At 49.9% G+C, this 18,103-nt stretch overlaps 2 protein-coding genes and 1 long non-coding RNA gene across 7 annotated transcripts in view; 1 reads left to right on the plus strand and 2 right to left on the minus strand.

Annotated features, from left to right (window-relative positions):
• Positions 1-3,079, minus strand: part of USO1 (USO1 vesicle transport factor) — a 61,097-nt gene extending 58,018 nt beyond the window's left edge. For 3 of the 4 annotated variants that reach the window (XM_039539223.1, XM_039539221.1, XM_039539222.1), the window contains exon 1: positions 2,877-3,078. In XM_039539223.1, coding sequence (XP_039395157.1) covers positions 2,877-2,942 — 66 coding nt within the window. In that variant the 5' untranslated portion in view covers positions 2,943-3,078. Of the gene's footprint in view, positions 1-2,876 lie in introns of all 4 variants that reach the window. The other variant, XM_039539220.1, reaches the window with a different exon arrangement.
• A 4,381-nt stretch (positions 3,080-7,460) lies between these two features.
• LOC120405588 lies at positions 7,461-10,964 on the minus strand. The gene is made up of 3 exons (XR_005598704.1): positions 10,738-10,964; positions 8,086-8,176; positions 7,461-7,830 (listed from the first exon to the last, which is right to left on the minus strand). It is a non-coding gene; the product is annotated as an uncharacterized LOC120405588 (long non-coding RNA).
• Positions 10,965-11,096: 132 nt separating this feature from the next.
• The window catches only part of G3BP2 (G3BP stress granule assembly factor 2), a 48,893-nt gene continuing 41,886 nt past the window's right edge, over positions 11,097-18,103 (plus strand). For both annotated transcript variants that reach the window (XM_039539224.1, XM_039539225.1), the window contains exon 1: positions 11,097-11,303. The gene's annotated coding sequence lies outside the window, so the exon portion shown is untranslated. The remainder of the gene's footprint in view (positions 11,304-18,103) is intronic.

An 18,103-nucleotide genomic window follows, 5' to 3' on the forward strand; every position in this document is an offset into this window, starting at 1 on the left:
ACCTGCCAGGAGATGGGAAGGAGGAGTACAAATACGAGGCACAAAATGGAGCTAAATTTTAAATTGTGTAAAGGAAAAACCTCAAAATCACACACTGTAAATAAGTTTTCATATGAAACAGGTATCAGCTGTTAGAAGAAGTTATTTCTCCCCAAAAATCAACAGCCCCACTGGTATCAAAGTTTGTACAATCTTCATTTTTTCCATATTCTGGTTGTAAAGGAAAAAGCACGGTTTTACTCACCATATAATATAGTACACAGTCTTTCATGCAAGGATCTCAAGTCACTTTACAGACATAAATTAAGCCTTGCCACCCATAGTATATCTGATCTGTTTTTACAGATGGGGATGCAATGGAGAGGGAATCTACAGCAGGCCAGTGTCATAGCTGGGACAAAAACTCCTGATTTCCTTTCTCTAGCTACTCTCTTCTACTTTATGAAAAAAGCCACTGATTTTAATAAGTTTACATGAGTTAGCTGTGTTTTGATGTATTCCTCAGACCTTAACCTAAGGAAGTTTCCCCCTGGGTTTATTTTAAATAGAACAGATGAAGGTTTGCATAACAAAGTTAGACTTACCCTAGTAACTTCAACAATTTCATCCCAATCATAAACTAACTCCCTGCCCTCCAGAATAAGGACTGCAACAAATACAGCAAATAAAGGAGGTGATAATGGCATTTTCAAGCCACTAGAGTGATTTTGGCTTGTCTGTGACTGTAACTAGCCTGAAGGTGTGGATTGTCCACTCTGTCCACTGTGAATGTTCCTTTCTGGATAGCAGAGAGTGTCAGAGGGATTGTCTAAACCACAAAATTAGGTTCACTTAATTTAGGTCGACCTACAGCCACCCCAGTAATTCAATAGGCTGTTGGTGTCCACACTACCCTCCTTCTGTCGGCAGAGCACATCCTCACCAGGAGCGCTTGAACTGACTGAAGTGGGGCACTGACAGCCCCATCCGTCTCACAACTGGAGCCCCCACTTGCCTGGGGTTACAGTCCCAGCTGTGTGTCCTGCCCCAGCTCAATTTCACAGTACAGAGCCTACCAGCGGTGAAATTACCAGCTGTGAGCCCTTGCTGCTGACAGAATGACAGCCAACAGCCTATGTAAGTAGTGCAGTGTCTACAGGGACACTGCCTCGCTCTATGCCTCTAGTGCAGGGGTAGGCAACCTATGGCACGGGTGCCAAAGGCAGTACGCAAGCTGACTTTCAGTGGCACTCACACTGCCCAGGTCCTGGCCACCAGTCTGGGGGGGCTCAGCATTTTAATTTAATTTTCAATGAAGCTTCTTAAAATTTTAAAACTTTTTTCTTTACATACAACAATAGTTTAGTTATATATTATAGACTTATAGAAAGAGACCTTCTGAAAATGTTAAAATGTATGACTGGCACGCGAAACCTTAAATTAGAGTGAATAAATGAAGATTCGGCACATCACTTCTGAAAGGCTGCCAATCCCTGCTCTAGTGGAAGTGTAGCTATTATGTCAGTGTACCCGGGCACTTACTTGGGTGGACGCAGCATTCTAGCGTAGACACTGACATAATTAGGTTGACATAAACTGCCTTACATGGACCTAACTCTGTAGGGTAGACCAAGCCAGAAACATACAAGATCCTGCTCTTAAGCACAAGATATTTGTCAGTTTCAGTCCACTTGCTTCTTTATAACAGGCAAGGCAAAGAGACAGCAGAGCATGTAAGTATCCCTGAACCAAAACCAAGCTACCCAGTCGATTTTCAGAGAAAATAACTTAGAAAATGCTTCTGTAACAGCAAATGTTTCTGATTAGAGGTTCTTTAATATTTTACCCACAATTTAATCAATCTTTTTTTAAGATGAAAGAAACCAGAGAAATGAGAATTTTGGAGGGGATTTTTATATTTTGAACCTTGTGTAATGAGTCAGTTGCTAAATTCTGCACTGAAACCTTTTAACCCCCACTTTCAAGAACTAGTTGCTCAGGTGGTGAACTTTTATCGTGACTAAAGTGCAACTTGAATTTGGTCTATAGAATAAATGCAAATTGTAATGGAGCTATTTTCTCCAGAGTGTTACTCACAAGGGGCAGAAAAGCATGATTTGTTTCTTCCTTACCAAAGCCAAATTCTGTCTCTCGCTGCAGATTAACACAGTTGTATTTAAGAAACTAATCTGACTTCATGTTTGAAAAATGCAGCTCATTAGGGAAGAGTCTTCCAACATTGCTACATAAGTGAAGTGCATGGTACACACAGGATCATAACCAGAATTTTCAGTTTCTTTCACAACCACCGTCTCAGGATAAAGGAAATAATTGACGCTCATTCAGGCTACACTCCAACAGGCTGAAGGTCAATCTGTTTAAGGGCCTCCTGTATACAACACGTCCCCCGGTCAGGGTAACCAGTTGCTCATGCTTAAATTGTAGCGTCAGTAGAAACTAACCGGGTCCCGGTAAGAAGCCTCAAGACTGGGGTTTAGCCTGGTTACAGCACCCGGGTTATCTCCCGTCTCCGGTGCAAGCCACAAGCACCTTTTAACGCTCAGATCACACCTGCGCTGGGAGTCCCTGGGCTGCAGCGATGGTGCCCAGCCCAGCAGGGCCCAGGCTGTGCGCGGAGGAGGACGCAGCCCGTCGGCCCCGATGGGCCTGGGGAAGGGGCGCCGCGGCAGCTCGGTGGAGCCGGAGCCCCAGCCCGATCTCAAGCCCGGAGCCCCCTGTCCCCAGCACCCCGGGCCCCGCAGCGGGTGAGAAGGGCGGCGCCGTGTGGGGCCGGGGGCCGCTGGCCCGATCGCAGGGACCCCGAGCCCGGCCCTCCCGGCGCTGACGGACCCATGGAGGCGGCGGGCCCAGCGCGGCGGAGTCCCGGCCCGACTCACCGTCTCGGCCCCGGAGGGCTGGGCCCCAGCGCTAGGCCCCCCCATGACGCCCCGCAGGAAGTTCATGGCTGCCCGCAGCGGGCCGCCCCGGCCCGGGGTCGCGCTGCCCTGGCGGCGGCCCCGCTCGCTCCGGCTCCCGGGGACGGTGGTAAGTGCGGGCCGCTCCCGGCTCCACCATCCGCCCGCGCCGGAAGCAGCCGCGGCGCCTGCGCCGGGACGTGGCAGCGACGTGGCCGCTCAGAGGGCGGGGCGGTGGCGGCCCCGGGCCCGGCCCGCGATGGGCGCCCGGGGGGGAAGGGCTGTTGGAGGGCGCGGGCCTGAGAGCCCGTTGGGGGGCGTCGGCTAGGAGCAGCCCCCGCCCGCCCGCAGTTCCTGAGCCCCCCACAGCACCTGCCTGCACCCCCAAGCCCCCCACCAATACTAACCCAGCACCTGAGCCCCCACCCAGCGCCCCTGATCCCCACCTACCCCCACAGCACCCGCCTGCACCCCAAACCCCACCAATTCTAACCCAGCACCTGAGCCCCCAGCGCCCCTGATCCCCACCTACCCCCACAGCACCTGCCTGCACCCCCAAGCCCCCCACCAATACTACCAGCACCTGAGCCCCCACCCAGCGCCCCTGATCCCCACCTACTCCCACAGCACCTGCCTGCCCCCCCAACCCCCCCACCAATACTAACCCAGCACCTGAGCCCCCACCCAGCGCCCTGATCCCCACCTACCCCACAGCACCTGCCTGCACCCCAAGCCCCCACCAATACTAACCCAGCACCTGAGCCCCACCCAGCGCCCCTGATCCCCACCTACCCCACAGCACCTGCCTGCACCCCCAAGCCCCCACCAATACTAACCTGCAGCACCTGAGCCCCACCCAGCGCCCTGATCCCCACCTACCCCCACAGCACCTGCCTGCACCCCAAGTCCCCACCAATACTAACCCAGCACCTGAGCCCCACCCAGCGCCCCTGATCCCCACCTACCCCACAGCACCTGCCTGCACCCCAAGCCCCCACCAATACTAACCCAGCACCGGAGCCCCCACCCAGTGCCCCTGATCCCCACCTACCCCCACAGCACCTGCCTGCACCCCCAAGCCCCCCACCAATACTAACCCAGCCCCTGTGCCCCACCCAGCGCCCCTGCCCCACAGCACCTGCCTGCACCCCCAAGCCCCCCACCAATCCTACCCCAGCACCTGAGCCCCCACCCCGGGCCCCTGATCCCCACCTACCCCCACAGCACCTGCCTGCACCCCAAGCCCCCACCAATACTAACCCAGCACCTGAGCCTCACCCAGCGCCCCTGATCCCCACCTACCCCCTCACAGCACCTGCCTGCACCCCAAGCCCCCACCAATAGTAACCTGCAGCACCTGAGCCCCACCCAGCGCCCCTGCCCCCACCTGCCCCCACAGCACCTGCCTGCACCCCAAGCCCCACCAATACTAACCCAGCACCTGAGCCCCACCCAGTGCCCCTGATCCCCACCTACCCCCACAGCACCTGCCTGCACCCCAAACCCCACCAATTCTAACCCAGCACCTGAGCCCCCACCCTAACCCCCACCCAGCGCCCCTGATCCCCACCTACCCCCACAGCACCTGCCTGCACCCCCAAACCCCCCACACATACTAACACAGCACCTAAGCCCCCACTCTGATCCCCACCTACCCCCACAGCACCTGCCTGCACCCCCAAGCCCCCCACCAATACTAACACAGCACCTGACACCTGCCTGCACCCCAAGCCCCCACCAATATTAACCCAGCACTTGAGCCCCCACCCAGCGGTCCTGATCCCCACCTACCCCCACAGCACCTGCCTGCACCCCAAGCCCCCACCATACTAACCCAGCACCTGAGCCCCACCCAGCGCCCCAGATCCCCACCTGCCCCCACAGCACCTGCCTGCACCCCAAGCCCCCACCAATACTAACCCAGCACCTGAGACCCCACTCTAACCCCAGCCAGCGCCCTGATCCCCACCTGCCGCCACAGCACCTGCCTGCACCCCAAGCCCCCACCAATACTAACCCAGCACCTGAGACCCCACTCTAACCCCAGCCAGTGCCCTGATCCCCACCTACCCCCACAGCACCTGCCTGCACCCCAAGTCCCCACCAATACTAACCCAGCACCTGAGCCCCCACCCAGCGCCCCTGATCCCCACCTGCCCCACAGCACCTGCCTGCACCCCCAAGCCCCCCACCAATACTAACACAGCACCTGAGCCCCCACTCTAACCCCACCCAGTGCCCCTGATCCCCACCTACCCCCACAGCACCTACCTGCACCCCAAACCCCACCAATACTAACAGCACCTGAGCCCCCACTCTAACCCCACCCAGCGCCCTGATCCCCACCTACCCCCACAGCACCTGCCTGCACCCCAAACCCCCACACATACTAACACAGCACCTAAGCCCCACTCTAACCCCACCTGATCCCCACCTACCCCCACAGCACCTGCCTGCACCCCAAGCCCCCACCAATACTAACACAGCACCTGAGCCCCCACTCTAACCCCCACACCGCGCCCCTGCCCCCCACCTGCCTGCACCCCCAAGCCCCCCACCAATATTAACCCAGCACTTGAGCCCCCACCCAGCGGTCCTGCCCCCCACCTACCCCCACAGCACCTGCCTGCACCCCCAAGCCACCCACCAATACTAACAGCACCTGAGCCCCCACTCTATCCCCCACCCAGCACCACAGCACCTGCCTGCACCCCCAACCCCCCCACCAAGACTAACCCAGCACCTGAGCCCCACCACAGCACCTGAGCCCCCACCCTAACCCCACCCAGCGCCCTGATCCCCACCTATGCACCCCAAACCCCACCAATACTAACCCAGCACCTGAGCCCCCACCCTAACCCCCACCCCGCGCCCCTGATCCCCACCGACCCCCACAGCACCTGCCTGCACCCCCAATCCCTGCACCAACACCAACACCCAGCGCTGCTGACCCCCACCCAGGGCCCCTGCCCCCTGGTGTCCCCCACCGCACTCAGTGCCCCTGCCCCACACCTACTTCCACAGCACCTGCCTGCATCTCCCAAATCCCCCACCAACACATAGCATCTGAGCCCCACTCAGTGGGTGAGCCACCCCACAGACCCCTGCACAGCACCTGAGCCCCTCTCCATGCCTGATTCCTGCCTCCCACCCCAACCAACACACAGCACTTCCGCTCCCACAGACCTCCCCCCAGTGCCTGAGAGCCCCCCACCCTGACCAACACATATTACCTCTGCCCCCTTACAGCACCTCAGCTTCCACCACTGAAACACCCAGCACCGGAACCCCCTCACTAAGTCCCCCCATACAGTGTCTGAACCCCACCCGTGGCACTTGAGCCTCTCCCAGAACTGACAACCCCCCCCCACATACACACACCCAGCACCTGAGCCTCCCCAGCCCTGACCAACACCCACATGCAGCGCTCCCCATCACCATCCAGAACCTCTCCCACAGTACTTCATCATGATCAGCACTACAGAAGCACACTGACCAACCCACATAGAGCATCTGAGCTTCCCCATGCACCCACTCCACACACCAAGCCTCAGGGCACGTCTCCATTACAAACTTAAGTTGACCTAACATAGGTTGACTTACAGCTACCACAGTAATGACTGCGGTTATTCACGTCCACATTACCCTCCTTCTGTCAGTGGTGCACATCCTCACCAGGAGCTCTTCCGCCAACTGAAGTGGGGCAGTGTGGGGGCGGGCACCCAGCTCAGAGAGCCCCAGGGGATGTCTGAGTTGTGAGCCAGGGGGTTCACAGCAAGGAGCAGACCACCCTTTATTGTTCATTTCAGGGCTCCAGCAGGCAGCTGTGAAATTGACAAGATTGACAGCCAACCACTGATATAATAAGGCAATGTGTACAGGGACACTAGGCCAACATAATGAACCCGATGCCTCTTGTGGCGGTGGAGTTGTAAGTGCCCTGTTCCACCAACACAAACCCGATGCCTCTCAATGCAGGTGAAGTTGTGTAGTTAGGGCATTACAGCCTTGCCACAGCCAATGTAAGTGTAGACATGGACCTAATTTGACCGACCTAACTTCATAGTGTAGACCAGGCCACAGTCCGACACACTGAACAAAACCCCAACCCTCATCTTGCACTGTACATTCCCACATATGCACACCGCATCCCTCCCTCAAACACACACTGACCCATCCCTTGACACAGCTTCACTGTCCCATACGTACCCATTTTGGGCAGCATCACGTATAGGATACTGGATTAGACAGGCTTTTTGTTATGTTCTTTCCAATTGAGAAGCTTGGTGACTATTAGGAAAAGCACGCTCTAAAGAAATCCTTTTTTTCTTCTTTGAATGAAAGGGTAGTGATGGTTTTTTTTTTAATACTTTTTTTTTATACTGTTACCTCTTCCACTCTTTTTGCCACTGTGCTCTAGTTTCCAAACTGAAATTGGCTCCTTTCTGAGGGTTTTGGTTTTGCCTGAAGATAGCTTGGTTTTGGTTGAGGATTACAGAAATTATACGAGCTGTTAGCTTGAAATTTCATTTTAATTCTGTTTTTTATAGCCTTCAGTTTGCAGTAGACTCTTTAATAAGCTGAAATCTTTAATCATTTGGTATTGCTCAAAGCAAGGAGATACTTTACTCCTAATTAAAACTTATTACATAGAGCAGTTGTAGTGGGAGTCAGAGAAATGTTACACCTAATTCCAGCTGAAGTCTTTACTCCTCTTCCCCCACTCCCAAAGTCTGAGGATTTCCTGTCCATTTTGAATTCTTCCATTGTGCAGCATCACCCTTTCCCATGGGCAGCATCTCTTCTTCCTCAAACCGGGACCAGATCAGATAAATAAGGAGACTTTTATTTGGGTGAAGAAAGGAAAGAAGAGAAAACAATCCTGGTCTCTAGAAAGTTGTAGTGACAGCTAGGCTCCAGCAACTTTGAAAACTATCTATAAAAGGAAGAAACAAGTTTAAATGACATCTCAAACCTTTCTAGACCACTAATATGTCAACTCTTGCTTAAAAAAACGCAAAACACATGAAAGAGATTATTTAAAATATCTGTACTTCCCTTCTTAAGGTAGGGGAAGTTAGTAGTTAAAAGCTGATTTGTATATACAGTAGTCTTACTAGTTTTGATTCAATTTAAAGTTCTGCAGGACTGATGTAATTTAATTTTCCCCACCTAGCAACTTTCTAAGTACCTGTTTTCCTATGTATGCAGATTGGATCAGAAGCATCCGATTCATACTCAGATTTGTCTATCAAGGTGACAGCTTCCTATTTTGTTCTTCTCTAAATACAATAAAAACTATTTTATTAAATATTTAATTAGAAAGAATAAAACCTAAGTGACTAGATTAGAATATTGCATTAATGTCACTTCAGAAGAAAGGTACAAATTGAGGATTACAGGCTCCCAAAATTATTTAAAAAAAATTCTTGCAAGTTTGAAGATCAGATGTTTCCTAGTATTGTAATTTGAGAGCCAAATACTGCAGCAGCAATACACCTAAACAAAATCAATAATTCAATTTCTTAACTGCTATAATATTCCAAGCTATCTATTTTCACTGTGCTAGAAATAGTGTAAGTTCAACTTTGACAGGAGTACCCTAAAAAGTTTTTTTTTTTTAATCACTTCTATGGATCAACAAAAATGAGGAGTCCGAGAAACTGCCAGACAGTACAGCAAGGGTTAAAGAGAACCTTTGGCCCCATCTAGCCCCACCCCGTTATACCTGCAGCCAATGCCAGGCTTGGAGGGAGAAGAAAAGGAGAGAACCTGGTTCAGTTCAGAGCTGACTGGTGAAAGGGCAGGAGCTAGTTGTCTCTAACTGAGGGGATGGATCACTAGCCTGCCCACCAAGGTAGCCACCTAGGAGGAAGCAATGTTACTTCAGCTGCAGGAGAACGGGGTGGGGCTACCTACAACTCATGCTTCCCTTAGGAGGCCTACCCCATAGTTTGAGAACCACTGTCCTATGCTATGCTACCCTATTCTAGTTTTTTTTTCATACAAGTGAAGCCCCAATGCATAAAGCAAACAAAGAGAGCAAGTAGTCCCACTATATGGCAGTGGCAGAACCCAGGCTAATAATGCCATCCAGGACTCAGTACCATAGCTTTTAATCGCTGCAGGACAAAGCACCTAGGCTCTCAGCCATGAATCTTGGGAAAGGGGCCAGAATATAAATATTGCCTGCTTTCCTTCCTCTAGGAGATCACGTGCAGGGAGTTGAAGCTGTTGGTAATCTGGTGATAAGAAAATGTTATTTCATGGCTGAATCTTGAAAAGATTTTTTTCTTTAATTTGAATTTTAACATGAAACTTTACAGTATACTAATATGAAACTTTGATCACTGGGAGGAGCATGGACTCCCAGCAGAGATTTCTGGAGGGGAAAAACTTTTTGTAGGGATGTTTTAATCTTTCAAACTTTATCCAAAACTTCTTATTCAGTTTGTTGCTAGACTTTAGCCATTTAAACACAAAAAATGCACTGATTTAACTAAAATCAATCTTTAAACTGAGTTAAAACCGTGAAAATTCCTGTGTGAACACAATAAAGCTGGTTTATAACTAGCTTATATTGATTTAGCTTAGTTCAGTCAGTTATTGTCTTAAGCTGGTTCATATAGTAACCGAACAAATCAAATTGCTATAAAGCTATTTAAAGCAGTTTAGAGTGTTTTTCCCACCCCCTCACATATAGAGGGTTTTATGCTATCATAACAGAGGCTGTGTCTTCACTGCAAAAGTGCTTTTTTACATCAAGATGTCTATTGCAATGTAAAATCCTAGAGAAGGCAGGCAATTTAGTTTTTACCAAGAGTTAGTTGAGAAAAAGCCTACCTCTGCCCCTCCCACTGAGAGTTCACCTAGACTGGTTATGTTGCCTGGTCTTTACAAAGATTTTACATTGTGATAGATATCTTGATAGCTGTTTTTTGCTGTGAAGAAAATAACAGAACCAATTAAAAATACTGAAGTTAATTACAATTCCTGTGCAGAGGCCTGCTACAAGCTGACAGGGACCATCTGGCTTTTGGGTGAGAGCTTTTAACAGTGGAATTGCTCACAACAGGTCAGAATGAATATGCATGTTTTCAGTGCAGGACACCAAACCCAATTTTTCTTTCTGATAACTTACATACATTTTCTAATGGAAATATTGTTGCTGGGGGAATATATTTTTCTAAGCACCAGCAGTTGAACCAAGAAGTGGAGGAAGAACAGGGTCCTTTGTAGATAAATTTGTATTTGGCACCTAAATACTCTGGTGATGGATGAAAAGCCTAGTGTAAACGGGAAAAAGAAATGCCCTTTGTGAAGTATTATGTTCTTGGCAAACAGCTATCTGCTTCTTGTTCAATTGCTTCCTATCCCCAGGGGATATACTGTTTCCTGGTTCCTCTCTTTATGTTTCTGTGGTTTAAATTATTATATAAACATATCCTGACTCACTACTTACCTTGTTCTGCATTGGCAAGACCTTTTCCCTCAGCCTCCCTTCCCCAAAAGAAATTTCACAAATACATCACTGGTTTCAAAGCTGAATCTAGTTTGCAAAATCATTGTTTTTAATTAGGTAAAGAATTGCCACTTCGAAAACACAGGTACTGGGTTTTGGTTTTTTTTGTGAGTTGCACCTGCATCTACATTCAGCGGGTCACCCTTGGCCACAAGACTGCAAATTCCTCCCCCAAGCCCAGAGCTACCCCCCACCCCCAGTTAGGGCAACTGCCTACTGTTTGGCCAATTCCCATCTCCACCAGGGGACTGGCACCAGCCCCACAGCTCGGACCAGTGCTGGGACTGCGAAGCCCCCTCCCCGCCCTTTGCCCGGGCTCACTGGGTTGGAACACGGCTTGTGTCACTGCCCAGGGCTGAGAAACCCCCTCTCGTTGGCTTGGGACGATCCGTGCGGCGCGTGCCGTTGCCCAGGGCTACGAAGCCCCCTCTCCTTATCGCCCCTGCTGGTTGGGCTGGAAGGATCCATTCCTCGGCGCCCGCGCTAGGTCGCGGGGCAGTGAGGGGCCCCAGCGCGCGCGCGCCCGCAGCTCTGCGTCACGCGGGCGGAAGCGGGTGGCTGCCGTTAAACCCCGCGTGCGGTTCGGCGGGAAGTGAACGTTCCATAGACGTCACAACGAGCGCGCCGTTGATTGGCGGAGGCTGGTGACGGGGGTTCCTGCCCTGGAATGCAGGGCGCAGGGGCGAGACAATAAGGGAGACGCGAAGCGAGAGCCCGGAGCCCGCGCCGCTGCCCCTCTCCCCAGGCTGCGCCGTGCCCGTGCCCGGCCCGCGCCGCACCCGTCTCCGCTTGGGACCCAGCGGGAGAGGCCGCGCCGCGCTCCGCCCGATCCCGCGCGCAAACCCGTCCAGGCCCCGGGCAGCGCCCTGACCCGAGTCCCGCCGTAGGTGAGTGCGGGGCGGGGCCGGACCTGCCGCCCCCCGGGGCACGGGAGGCGACTTCCGGCCAAACGGCCGCGCTCCGCCGGCGTGAGGAGGGGCTGGGGCCCTGCGAGCCGGCCCGGGCTGCGCTTTTCCCCTTGGGGCCGCAGCCGTGGGGCGCCTCCCCTGCCCGGCGGAGCCCGCTGCGCATCGGGCGGCTGGAGCCGTCGGAGGGGCGGTGGCCCGCGGGCTGGGTCGCGGCGCGGCGCAGCCCTCGGATCAGATGGGGGTTGTTCCATATCCCGGCTCGCCTGCCCCGTCCCTTGGCCGGCAGAGCTGCCCGCTACCCGGGGGCATCGCGCCTCCCCGCCCCGGCAGTGTCTCCCCTCGCCCTCCGGCCCGTGCAGTGCTGCTGCCCCCTCCTCACACGTGCAGCCTTGTTCCTCCTCCTCCGCTCGCTTGGGGCCCCCCTCGTGTTGGGGTTGGTTCAAAAACCAGCGGCCTTGTTCCGAAATCCCTGCCTGGATATGCTGCTCTCTACCTCTCTCTAACGCTGGGCCCACCGCCAACATGGCTACACTTGGAGTGCCAGACCCTTTTCTTCTACAGGTCCTGACACCGGGCCGGGAACAGCCTCCCTGCAGGCTTCAGCTAAAACGACTCTGCTCCGCATGCCTGGTTTATGGTTCTGTGCCCATTAAACTGAAAGGAGCCCGAAAACGGCTAAGGTAGTTTTAGGCAGTGTATGCAGGGGGATCCCAAAGTAGGCAGGTGCTAGTTTTTCTGTTTCATTTCTGATCACCTCTTTAATATTCAGTTTTGAGTGCCACTCTTGGAAAAAGTGACCGACTGGAGAGCTGTCAGAGGAGAATACAATAAAAGGGTACTGCTAGGCTTGATTTGAAGAAAGATTTTTCTCAAAAGTGTCGTGTGCTTGTGAAAGGGTTATAAAGTGGCACTGGGGCAGGAATAGGGGGAGGGAGGTTAGTCTCCAAATAGCAGAAAGGATTATACATCAAGGAGGAAGAGGTATTAGTTTGCATACGTGGAAGTATTTAGGATGCAAATAAGAGGTTGGTAGAGAAGATAAAACTCATGAGCTGATGCCAGGGAGCGCACCTGAGTAGGAATCTCAGCATATTCTTCTCTTGCTGGGGGTGAAGCTGGGGTATTCCACATGGCATTGCCCCTTGAACTTCCTGGTGTGGCCTTCTGCATGGGTTTGAATCTTTCTCTCTGTTAATTGCATAGTAAATATTTCAAACTCCGCCTATCTGTCCTTCTAGCAGAAAGACTAGAGGGGTAGGCAACAGGTCAATGCTAGATTCTGTGGGAGAGAGCTGCCTCCTCACTTTATTTTCCCCCTCCTTGAGTCTCTGTTTTGTTCATTTAGGGAGCAGCAGTAAAGGTAACATCAGAGCATGAGGGGGATGATGGATGGACCAGCTTCTTTTTAAACAAATTTGCCATGTTCTCCTCTATTCCTTCCAGGAGCTCAGTTGATCCTTGTGTTACATTGGGGTCAAAGGCTATGTCCCCTGTTTATTATACCAGATTTAACACTGAAGTTGACAGATACCTATGTGGATTAGAAAAGGTCCTCCCTGGTCATCCTTTACAGGTTTAGAAGTTCTGTGGTGTGAATGTTTCGTGCATATTCAGAGTAAAATGCTCCCTCTCCTGAAAGGTCAGCTTTTTTCGCGTCTCTTGTCCAGCAAGTTTTCTGTTCTGCTTATCCAGTATCATTTACGTCGATGAAATATTTGTCCATTCATAGATGAGTCTTCAGACTAACAGTACAGTGTCTCCGCCTACAGGGTGTTTATACTAAGGAGACAAGTCCCTGACCTGAAGTTTTAAACTACTGACTGTTTGCTTTCATTGTACTGTATTGTATCTGAACTCCATTAGCAACACTCTCTACCAATGGCATTCAGTTTTTCACAAATGAAGAGCTACTTGGGTCAATGAATGGAGCTGTGGTGAGACTAGCATTGTTAGAGATTTATGGTGAAACTTGTAAAATGGTATTTACTACTCTAGGTGTCTGTGACATACTTAAGAGCCGCCAATTCTGAAAGAACTTAGATATGTGAATAGTCTCGTTGACTACAATGGTACTTATTAAGCATCTGTTGCCTTAGGGCCTGATCATGCAGGTTAATCCACCAGTAGCTCCCCAGAAAACTCTTGCCCCACAACCATACAGTCCCATCAAGCTGCTCCCTGCAACATCTCCAGAAGGTTGAGTAAACAGATACACTTTGCAGTGTGCCATGAAAGTCAACCAATCTAGGCTATGTTGGATGAATTGGGGAATTTAGAGAGAGGGCTGGCTGTCCAAAATGGAGGTAGATCCAGTTTGCATGCTTCTATTGATCTCATCTATGGGAGATTACCTCCCTCCCATACTGTCTGGATTAAGATTCAATTAATCTGTTACAGTGAACACCTTTGATATTTGGTTGTAAAACATCAACATTTTTTATAGTACTTTGAGGAGAATATCACTCTGTTTCCCACCTGGTTAATGTAAGGAGGAACACTTCGTTTCTGCTTTCAAGGGATCCTAGCATCTCCTTTTCCATTCCACACTGCATTATGGAGTATGCATCTGTTGTAACTGGCTTGGAACCTGATACTGAATGAAGTGCACATCAAAAGCCTGTTGCAGGTGGTCCATGCACAGCTACACATGTCTATAGAGCCAGAGTAGAGTATTGCTGTTCTACAGCAAAGCTGGACTGTGGTGTTTAATGGCTGTCTTGCACTAGCTGTCCTTATTAGGAATACTTCAGTTGTTGGAGTTCTGGTGATAAAATTGTGGGTACGAAGAACAATGCTTTCGTAGTCTTTGGGCACACCAATATTTTGTGATATACAACATTTTCTTCATAGAAACAAATGACAAGATTTTCCTGTAGTAACCATCTTCTCCAAAGCATACAGGCTTATCTGTCTATTATGTGTGTGGTAAGACAGGCCATATTTTTTACTTTTAGTTGCACTTTTCTGAACCTCGTTCATAATTTGTGCCTCTACGTTTCAGTAACACCATCAATGGATACAGCCCTTCAGATGAGGTATCACCAGGGTTCAGTACGTTTGTGATGTCTGTCCAGACACACACACATGGTCTTTGGATCTTTAGTCCTACCATGAATGACTCTACATAGGTCACATTGGGCTAATCACCTGTTCTATAGATCACTGCCCTGAGGTGTTTAAATCTCTCTGAGATTTATCTGTCACTAAAGAGACTTACAGTTTTTGGTCTTGTTTGCAAACTTTTCTTCTCTACACAAGCACAACAGCCCAGTGCTGATCTGTGAGGTACCTTACTGATGGCTTATCTCAGACATGACATCTTTCACAATTTTGTTTATACACATTTAGTGGAATAACCTGAAAGAAGGATCAAATATTGAAATATTTTAAAGGCAACTTTGATTTATAGGAAATTTGCTTATCAAGTGACATCCAGATCTATTAACATTTTGTCTGTGCAGCCCTTAATGATGATAGCAATTTGGCATTTTTTATCAAACATAGCACTGCTACCTTTATAGTTCCACATGGAACTAATTTTAGTGAAAGAATTGGATTTAATCAATTATAAAAAAAAATTTCTTATACGTAATAAAGTTAATGCCTAGTGCTCCATAACTTCATTCTGCATGCCAGTTGTGTATCCGTTTACAGCATGAGTTATAATCTTGGAGTTTTGGCCAGAAGGGACCGCTAGATCATTTAGCTTGATATCACAGGCACCTGCACCAGGCAGGTCTTGCACACTAAACCCAACACCTGAAAGGAGACCAAAGCCTTACAGTCTGCCGGAGACTAGACTACTATCTGCACCAGGCTGAGAACAGGACAGACTGAGGTGTGCCAGTGCTTGAGGCAGCCCTGCAATGGCAGGGAAATTAGTTATACCCAGATAATCCCAGAAAGGGACCTGCACCCACACACTGCAGAGGAAGGTGAAAATCCCCCACAGTCAACTGGGAGAAAATCCCTTCCTGATACCACATGTGATCAGTAGACCCTGGGCATGTGAACAAGAGCCAGGTAGCCATACACCTGTGACAAAGAACGCTCAGTGTGAGCTGTCTCCGCCTGCAGGTGCCTGCCTCGCAGCTCCCATTGGTCATGGTCCCTGGCAAATGGGAGCTGTGGAGGCAGCGCATGGAGCCGCCATGGTGGTTCCTCAGCCTAGGAGCATTGACTGCGGCCAGTGGGAGCTGCAGGGGTGGCGCCTGCGAGCGGAGGCAGCTCACAGCTGCCTGGCCGTACCTCCGCATAGGAGCAGCAGGGACATGTTGCTGCTTGCGGGGAGCCACCCAAGATGAGTGCCGCCTGGATCCAGCACTCCGATACCCCTCCCATGTCCCAAATCCCTCCCCCGAGCCCTCTCCTGCACCCAAACTGCCTCCCAGAGCGTGCATCTTGCACATATCCTGAAATGCCAGTTTATAGAGCTTTCTGGTTGGTAAAGTGCCAGATAACTAGGGCCCTACCAAATTCATGGCCATGAAAAACACGTCACAGACCGTAAAATCTGGTGTCCCACCATGAAATCTGGTCTTTTGAGTGCTTTTACCCTATACTGTACAGATTGCACGGATGAGACCAGCATTTCTCAAATTGGGGGTCCTGACCCAAAAGGGAGTTATGGGGGGGTCACAAGGCTATTTTAGGGGGGCTGCCCTATTGTTACCCTTCTGCACTGCCTTCAGAGCTGGGCGGCTGGAGAGCAGCAGCTGGTTGCCAGGCACCTAGTTCTGAAGGTGGCGCCCTGCCAGCAGCAGTGCAGAAGTAAGGGTGGCAATACCATACCATGCCATCCTTCTGCACGGCTGCTTGTGGAGACTCTGCCTTCAGAGCTGGGCACCTGGGCAGCAGCTGCCGCTCTCCAGCTGCCCAGCTCTGAAGGCAGCAGCAGCACAGAAGTAAGGGTAGCAGTACCACACACCCCCAACCAATAACCTTGCTACCTCCCCACAACTGCTTTTTGGGTCAAGACCCCTACAATTACACCACTGTGAAATTTCAGATTTAAATGGCCGAAATTATGAAATTTACAATTTTTAAAAGCCTATGACCATGACATTGACCAAAATGGACTGTGAATTTGGGAGGGCCCTATGGATAACCCAGCTTTTACTGTGGTGACATGATACAAATCAATGTTACACTCATCTCTTCAGCTCTTGTCCCCTTTTCAAAGGGAGTAGCAGAAATAGTGTGTTCAGAGAATGGTCACAGTAGTGATAACAAGCATTGACAAACTCTTGTATGAAGGAACTGAGAAGAGTGGGAGTGCTTTGTTTTAAAAAGGGGATATAAGGGAAGAAAAAATATATGGTGAAAGTAGAACAGTAAGTTCTATTCATCCTTTGTTGTAATAGAAGAATAAGGAGATGCTCAGTGAGATTGAAAGGGAGCAAATTGAAAATGATAAAGGGAAACACTTCTCTCTCAATGCATTACTTGTACTTAGTGCTACAGTATGTAATTGAGATTGAGTGCAGCAGGATTCAAGTAAGACTGGACTTCCTTATGGTTAATATGAGTATTCAGAGTATAGTAAAGATGTTAAAAACAGACCCTCCTATTTCAGGGCCTAAACCAGTCTTTGACTAATGGGGGTTAAGGAGGAACTTGGTGGGTTGCTTATTGCTTAACTACCTTCTGCAGGGTTTCTTGAATCTTCCTCTCAAAGAGCTGGTACTTGCCACTGTAAGCTATGGGATTTTAGGCTACATGATTCACTAGTCTGATCCAGTGTTGCATTGTGTTCTTGTGGGCAAACCTAATAGTGCTTTATTTTGTACTTAAGGTATTTCTCTTGTGATTGTCTATGGATATGAAAGCCTTTGCTTTACCCAATTTATACCTGAGAACGTAGGGCTGGTTCTTATAAATCCTGTACAAAGTTGACATTGAGTGGCTTCCATTGACTGTACTTGTCCTACGGTAACTTTAAAAAAAACTACGCACAGTGATGAAAACACACAGTGTCCCCGCCTTTTGCATGAAAGGAGTTTTTTAATGTATTGAAATCAAGCTCCATGCATTTCTAAAGTTAATGTCTGTGGAGGATTTTTACTTCTGTGTTGTGTTTATCATTGTGAGTCAACCTGGGGAGCTCCCAAATCCATTGGACACCCCCCCCACATACATACCCCTTCAGGACTGTGTAGGCCAACTTGAGGGTCCTGTCTTACTGAGCATACTCTAGCCTCAGTCCTTGGAGGCCCAGAATGTTCCAGGCAGTTCCTTTTTCTATGTGGTTATCAAGAGCTCCTTATTGGCGCTTCCAGCAGTTCCAGCTGATGCGGTTTATTGCTGCATGTCCTGTTTGGAACCTTACGTTTTCTGTGATAATTGAGCATACCGTTCTCTCTTTGGCTCATTATCTCAGTTTTAACTGATTTAGGTATTTTAGGTTCAGCTCTGTACCAGCTGTTTATCTTAGAGCTTTGGGTTTTTTTAAGCTACTGCTTCAAGTATGATTTTTTTTTTTTAGTCAGTTTTAATAGCTAGCAGTCCTTGGCATTGACACTTGGCTTGGAACTCTGTGTTTGATTCTTGTTTGGTGCTTCGCTGAGCTAAACTGGCTGAGACTTCAATGGCTGACAAATATTTTGTTTCACTTTTGTAGGTTCTCTGTTGTTGCTGAACCTGGGATATTGATGACAACTGTTCAGCTGCACTTCTGACTTAGGTTTGAGTCTCTATTTGGGCAAAATCAATTTATCAGGTTGGCTGTCTTCCGATTGGACTTTTCACAGTGCTTCAGTAGATGGCAGTTCATTTGCAGT

Source organism: Mauremys reevesii, linkage group 5, assembly GCF_016161935.1.
Source record: "Mauremys reevesii isolate NIE-2019 linkage group 5, ASM1616193v1, whole genome shotgun sequence".
NCBI lineage: Eukaryota > Metazoa > Chordata > Testudines > Geoemydidae > Mauremys > Mauremys reevesii.